Source organism: Procambarus clarkii, chromosome 76 (genome assembly GCF_040958095.1).
Source record: "Procambarus clarkii isolate CNS0578487 chromosome 76, FALCON_Pclarkii_2.0, whole genome shotgun sequence".
Lineage (NCBI taxonomy): Eukaryota > Metazoa > Arthropoda > Malacostraca > Decapoda > Cambaridae > Procambarus > Procambarus clarkii.
In genome coordinates, this window is record NC_091225.1 from 27,686,137 (window position 1) to 27,693,502 (window position 7,366).

Below are 7,366 nucleotides of genomic sequence, written 5' to 3' on the forward strand. Positions count from 1 at the left end.
AACTAGGTGAGTACACAGACACAAAGATACACACACTAATGCCTCTATTCACCTTGCAGTAAATAGGAACCTGAAAGTCAGGAAGCTGCTAAAGGCTGCATCTTGGGGATGTGTGTGTGTTAGATAAAAATATATGTTGTTTAGATATGATGGAGGAAAAGAGGCCGAGAGTCGGTACATTAGACAACCGACGCTTAGAAAGGCGGGGTCCAAGAGCTAACAGCTAAATCTTGGAAATAATAAATTAAAATATTTAATACACACACATACATGTTTCACATGAATTTGGCTGAGGGCTGATGGCCCCGTCGACGGGACAGGAAGTCGGCGGTTGATCAAAGGCCTCCCACATCCTCCACATACCTGAGGATTATTCCGGCTTAATTTTAAACGGAAGTAATGTCTTGGCATTTACGGCTTCAGCGGGTGGGTGGGTCCGTGGGTTTATTACACTATGAGTGAAAACAATCGCCTATTTTCTATTTTATATTGCCGCTTGTAGAGCTAGAAACTGTTGCCTCTTGTGTACGTTGCACAAGGGGATTAATATCTGGATTAATATCTTTCAATATTTCCAGTATTTTTTAAGGTATCGCTTAAATACCGAAGATACTGTTATTGGACACCGCTTAATTGACAATGTCTCAACAACGCAGGCTGAAGATGTGCGTGGCTCCTGCTACTGCAATGATGCTCATTTGCTTTTCAATGATGCGCCTTAGTTGTCCCCTCTCTAACTTACCGTTCTAAATACCCCTTCTCCATCTCTCGCAAACATTCCCCCCTCATACATCTCCCCCCTTTCCTCCTGTCCCCCTGTCCATCTTTGTCCCCCTGTCCCTCACTTTGTCCCCTTGCCCACATTTTCTGTCCTCTGTCCCCGATCCCTTTCCCCATGTCCCTCTCTCTGTCCCCTGTCCCCCTCTTTGTCCCCCTGTCCCCCCTTTCCATCTCTCTGTCCCCCTGTCCCTCTCTATCCCATTGTCCCTCTCTCTGTCCCCCTGTCTCTCTCTGTCCCTCTGTTCCTCTCTGTCCTCCTGTTCCTCTCTCTGTCCCCCTGTCACTCTCTGTCCCCCTGTTCCTCTATGTCCCCTGTCCATCTCTGTCCCCCTGTCCTTCTCTCTGTCCCCCTGCCCACTCTTTCTGTCCGCTGTCCTTCATCTGCCCCCCTCCCTTTCCTCCAGTCCCCCTATCCATCTCTGTCCCCTTGTCCCTGTCTCTGTTCCCCTGTCCCTATCTCTGCCCCCTGTCCCTCTCTCTGTTCCCCTGTCCGCCCTTTCTGTCCCCCTGTTCCTGTCCCTGTCCTCTGTCTGTCCCTGTCCCTCCCTCTGTCCCCCTGTCCACTCTTTCTATCCCCTGTCTCTCCTCTGTCCCCTCTCTCTTGGTCTCCTGCCCACCTCTCCTCCCTCTGTCCCCCGGTCCCCCTCTCTGTCCCTGTCTCACTGCCCCCCCCCTCTGTTCCCCCGTCCCTCCTCTGGCCCTGTCCGTCTGTCCCTGTCCCTTTGCTCCTGTCCCTGTCCCTCTGTCTCTGCCTCTCCTCGTTTCTGCCATTCTCTGTGTCAGTTTATCTCTCTGTCTCTTTCCTCGCTCTATCTCTGTCATTTCTGATCAGGGAAAGGAAGACACCAAGCCTTGGGGGCGTAATTTTATTGACATGATAAATAATTCTGCAGAAGTAAAACAGGCTTTTAAATAGGACTTAACAAATGATATAACATAGCCGTGGCTAACGCAAAGTACACGATACATCTTAAATTGTACACCCGTAGTAAAACGTAATCTTATAGCCTAGTAACAAACTCTGCAGAAACCTAATGTCCTAATGTCTAGAAATCGCAGTGAGGCGAATGTAACAAATCTAATACTAAGTATAACAGGACACCAAAGTGAACAACATAACATAAGGGAAACCCTAGCTGGAGAATAATCAGGCGGCAGAAAACATAGTGACTGGGGAAGCCTGATATGTAATTGGAGAAGAAAATAACCCCAGGCCAGAGGCCGAGCCGCCAAGGAAGGAATTACCTGACAAGGTAGGGCTTACTAGTAGAATGTCTGTAAAGTCAAAGTAGTAGCTGCGGACAGCGGAACACTTGGGGACGGGCGCTGCACCCCCCCCCCCCCCCCCACCCATCCCCAGTGAAACGGGAGGAAAACGTGAGGAACAACGACTGACGTAGTCAGAACCGTGAGAACTGGCAGCCAGCAGAAAGGGGGAGGAGGGTGGGCGCTTCGTGAATCTTGGACCTGGTCGGGAGAGTGAGTGAGAGCGGGACCTGACTTCCCGCGCCTTTTATGCCACCCAGGCTGGCCGCACCGCGCCTGCGGGACGCGATGCGCAATTGTCTCTTCCTTCCCCCGTCAGAAACTCCACCGCCTTTCGTCAAAAGGCAGTGGGCCATTTTCTGATCAGGGAAAGGAAGACACCAAGCCTTGGGGGCGTAATTTTATTGACATGATAAATAATTCTGCAGAAGTAAAACAGGCTTTTAAATAGGACTTAACAAATGATATAACATAGCCGTGGCTAACGCAAAGTACACGATACATCTTAAATTGTACACCCGTAGTAAAACGTAATCTTATAGCCTAGTAACAAACTCTGCAGAAACCTAATGTCCTAATGTCTAGAAATCGCAGTGAGGCGAATGTAACAAATCTAATACTAAGTATAACAGGACACCAAAGTGAACAACATAACATAAGGGAAACCCTAGCTGGAGAATAATCAGGCGGCAGAAAACATAGTGACTGGGGAAGCCTGATATGTAATTGGAGAAGAAAATAACCCCAGGCCAGAGGCCGAGCCGCCAAGGAAGGAATTACCTGACAAGGTAGGGCTTACTAGTAGAATGTCTGTAAAGTCAAAGTAGTAGCTGCGGACAGCGGAACACTTGGGGACGGGCGCTGCACCCCCACCCCGCAGGCCAGCAGGCCGGACCCCCCCCCCCCCGAAGGGCGAGTGCCCGCTGGCCGCGAGGGAAACCTCAGGGTGGCCAAGCAATTACGCTACCGACTGGGAAGGAAACGTCACTCTCGCACCTGCCTACCGTGAGTAGTGTTCTGCAAGCTCTTCTACAGGCGGCTGAGGGCCCCGCCTAGACCATATAGAGAGAGACGTAACCAGAAGGAGCCCAGCCTAGCTCCTCGAAGCCGTAACTTGCGGGTGGCGACGTGGGCGCTTTTCCTGTGTGGGTTCGTCGCGAGGCCGAGCTGGAGGGCATGGGTTGTAGGCAGGGTGCCTCCTTCGGCAGCGTGGGCAGTAGTGCTTGAATGAACATGAGGTGAAAGTGCAGCCGGGTCCCCTCGAGTGGTAGGCGAAGCAGTAGCCCGGGGGTAGCCCAGCTGCCCGGGCGCTGGAGAGAGAAAGTGCTGCCGGTCGCCCTGCCTCCTGCCTCACAGGCTGAGCAGCGGCCTGGGCGATGCGTTGCACCGAGCGAAGTTCCAGGTCCAGCCTGTAGTCCAACCATGAACAGCCCGACCTCTCCCTGTCCCATCTGAAGGCCTGATCGTACCACATCCAGTCGCCTTTGAGGGTCGTCTTCATGGTCTTCACGTAACGCGCATAGGTAAACAGAGCCTGAGCCTCCGCTGGGTGCTTCTCGACGTAGATAGTGGCGTAGATGTCAAGGCCATGCGCCCACTGGTCCGGCGTCAGGGGCGGCTGCTTCTTACCAGGCTGCTTTGCGTCAGGGGGTGTCGCGGAGTGGGACTCAAAAGAACCTGATTCCCGCTCATAGGCAAGCAATTGCCCGAGGTCGACATACTTGTTTGCCCAGACCTTCTCCCGAAGGGCTTGCGGGACGTGCACGCCCAAGAGTGGGATGCTGGAGCCCGTAGCCGCCCGTAGATGCCCCGGCCAGGGGCTAGAAAAAGTGTGGGGCGCTCTCTCCTCAGGGGACTCGTCGTAGGAGGACGGACTGGAGGAGCTTGCACGACGCCTCGACGTATGCCCCCTGGCCCTGGCCCGTGGGCGGCGGTCAGTGGAGGGGGGCAGGGCGGCTGTGGCAGCCGCAGCAGGGTCGGCCTCGGAAGTCCCCGTGGCCGGACGGCTTGTGTGGTGAGAGGGCCCCCGGGCCTGCGCGATGAGCGCCTGCAGCGTCGCCCAATCGTCGGCCGACAGGGGTGAAGGCTGCGACGCTGTGCCACCCGCCGCTATGCCGGCAGTGGGCCTCTGGGATGTGTGGTCGCCGTCCGTATCCGAGCCGCCCGAGGAGCCCCCCGAGGAGGGGGAGGCGAAACGGGCGGGCTTCGTCCTGGCCCTGGCCGGCTGCGTCCTAGCACCACTGCGCTGTTGTCCTCGCGTTGACGCCGCCCGAGCCCTCTTCCGTGTTGCAGTTGCTGCATGATCCGGCTTCTCGCCACTGTGGAAAGGTGAAAACGTAAGCAATGGCACTGATTTAACACTGCAAAAGTGTTATTAAGTAAATACCGGGCATAACTGAAGTTGGACTAAGGAACAATTAAGTTTAGAAACTTAAATAAATAATAAATAACGCAGTGAGGCCAAATCAGCAAGAGAGGCATGAAGCGTAAGCAGTGCTAGAAACAAAGAATAAGTAGCAGAGTAGATATAAGACAAACTGTAACTGAACAAAAATAGCTTAAGACCGTATTGTAATATATTTATTTTTAACTGAGCAAATAAAAGATAATAGATACTTGTATTAAAACTGAACCAATAAAGAGTAATCAGTGAGTCATGGATACATTGGGTAGAATAAAGCAGGACTATACAGTGGTAGGATGTTAGGTTAAACAGATAAAACTGCAAGGTTTAGTTTGGGTAGATTAAAACTAATGATCGGGGAATGGTTAAACAGTACTTATTCAAGGAATAGATGAACTAGAATAAACAATAATGGTCTCAAAAGTGAAAACAAAATTAATTGCGTGTCCCACGGCAATGGGCACTGCCATAACGCTGCAACAGGATAGTAAGTAAATACAAGGCATAACTGAAAGCTGAACAAAGTAATAAATTAATTTAGAGAAACTTAAAATTGATAACATGGCGTAGCTCACCCAAGCCGACAAACCACTCTACGGCATGTGCCTACCCTGGAGGAGTAAAACAGAACAGTGAGAACGGGAGGGGAATATTATATTCTAACAATAGAATAAGACCGTAATATAATGTACTTGCGAAAAGCTGAACAAATAAAAGAAAACGGGGTAAGCATGGGGAAGATTTGGTAGCTAAAGCGGGATTAAATTAGGGATAGGATGGTAAGAAACAGTAATATGCAAGGAATGTTTTGGGTAGCGAAAACTGTATTGTTCAAGGGATGGAAAGGTTATTAACCAGTACTAAACAAGGGAGAATGCTAGCCTAAGCAATAATATTCTCGAAAGAGAACAAATTTAGACGAGTATCGCACAGCACTGGACGCAGCATAACACTGCAAGAGGAATAGTAAGTAAATACAAGGCATAACTGTAAGCTGAACAAAGTAATAAATTAATTTAGAACTTAAAAATAATTAACATGACATAGCCTGCCCGACGGCGTGCACCTGCGCTGGAGGAGGAAGGGACAGGGAACCAGGAGGGAACGTGTACGTGCAGGAACAACAGGCGTCGACGCCGAGGGACGAGACGTCATGTAACAAACGGCCCGGTCTACGCCGGGCTGGCCAAACTGTTGGGGCGAACATCGCGTGGGCACCGAGCCAGCAAACATCTGGGGGCGAACGAACAGAGATACACCGGCCATCCCAAACGACTGGGTACGAACAAGCCGGGAGACACCGGCCATCCCAGACGACTAGGTACGAACAAGCCGGGGTACACCGGCCAACCCGGGCGACTGGGTACGTACAGAACGGGCTTCACCGGCCGGACAAACGTCTGAGACGAACAAGCCAGGCTCCACCGGCCAGACGAAAACATCAGTGACGAACAGCAGGGCTGGGCCAGCCACACAGCAGCTGAGGGGAACAAGCTGGGCTACACCAGCCAGACAACCAACCGGGGCCAACAACGAGGCTACCTCAGCCAGACAACGTCTGGGACAAACGAACTGAGCTACACCGACCGAATGGTCGGTGTAGCCTCGTAGGCGTCCCAGCACACCTGGGACGAATGGTCCACCGAGCACGCAATAGGGCCGGGCCCCAGGGCACAGGACCACCGAAACCAGGCCACATGAAGTCGCCGCAGATAACCAGCGCACCAGTCCCAACCTGGAGGAACGCCAGCAACCCCAGGGAGGCAAGCAGGCGGAAGGCCCTAGGGAACTAGCTAAGCGGAACGAACGGGCCGCGAGGGACGGCGCAAACACACGCCAGCACTGGGGGTAGTCCTGACTAACTTGTACAGGAAACTCTCTTACCTTAGGGTTTGCTGGGTAGGGCAGGGGGCCCCTGCGGTACCGGCCTGGGATGTGGAAGGCCCCAAAGGATCGGAGAATATCAGTTGTGGGACCATAGTAGCGGAGAGGGAGTCCGATTGCTTGAGAAATCCCGTGTACACAGTAAACAAAACGTAGAAGTGGTAAGGGTACTGGCCCACGTGTCGATGAGGCGTGGTGCTGAGCGTGGAGCCGCTTCGTGAATCTTGGACCTGGTCGGGAGAGTGAGTGAGAGCGGGACCTGACTTCCCGCGCCTTTTATGCCACCCAGGCTGGCCGCACCGCGCCTGCGGGACGCGATGCGCAATTGTCTCTTCCTTCCCCCGTCAGAAACTCCACCGCCTTTCGTCAAAAGGCAGTGGGCCATTTATCTCACTGACTTTGCATATCCTTATCTATCCGTCTCTGTGTCTAACATTCTCTCCCTGACTCTGTCTATATCTATTTCTCTGACTCGGTCTTCATCTCTTTCTCTCTCTCTCTCTCTCTCTCTCTCTCTCTCTCTCTCTCTCTCTCTCTCTCTCTCTCTCTCTCTCTCTCTCTCTCTCTCTCTCTCTCTCTCTCTCTCTCTCTCTCTCTCTCTCTCTCTCTCTCTCTCTCTCTCTCTCTCTCTCTCTCTCTCTCTCTCTCTCTCTCTCTCTCTCTCTCTCTCTCTCTCTCTCTCTCTCTCTCCTTCTCTCTCTCTCTCTCTCTCTCTCTCTCTCTCTCTCTCTCTCTCTCTCTCTCTCTCTCTCTCTCTCTCTCTCTCTCTCTCTCTCTCTCTCTCTCTCTCTCTCTCTCTCTCTCTCTCTCTCTCTCTCTCTCTCTCTCTCTCCCCTTACATACATACATACATACATTTATTTAACACATGTGGTACACGCACAAGGGAACATAGGTGGAAGCTGAGTACCCAAATGAGCCACAGAGAGATTATAGAAAGAACTTTTCAGTGTCAGAGTAGTTAATAAATGGAATGCATTAGGCAGTAATGTGGTGGAGGCTGACTCCATGCACAGTTTCAAATGTAGATAT

General features: G+C 52.0%; 1 protein-coding gene across 1 annotated transcript; it reads right to left on the reverse strand.

The window, feature by feature from the left end:
* Positions 1–1,631: 1,631 nt before the first annotated feature.
* Positions 1,632–6,717, reverse strand: LOC138357125 (uncharacterized). The gene is made up of 2 exons (XM_069313758.1): positions 6,335–6,717; positions 1,632–4,364 (listed from the first exon to the last, which is right to left on the reverse strand). The coding sequence occupies exons 1-2, from the start codon at positions 6,427–6,429 to the stop codon at positions 3,140–3,142; spliced, it is 1,320 nt and encodes a 439-aa protein (XP_069169859.1). The 5' UTR covers positions 6,430–6,717; the 3' UTR covers positions 1,632–3,139.
* Positions 6,718–7,366: the final 649 nt, after the last annotated feature.

Excerpts from the sequence above, each read along its gene's own strand:
- LOC138357125 (XM_069313758.1), bottom strand. The coding sequence starts at position 6,429 with ATGGTCCCACAACTGATATTCTCCGATCCTTTGGGGCCTTCCACATCC. Across the intron at positions 4,365-6,334 it reads CCTACCCAGCAAACCCTAAG|TGGCGAGAAGCCGGATCATG; the intron begins GTAAGAGAGTTT and ends ACCTTTCCACAG.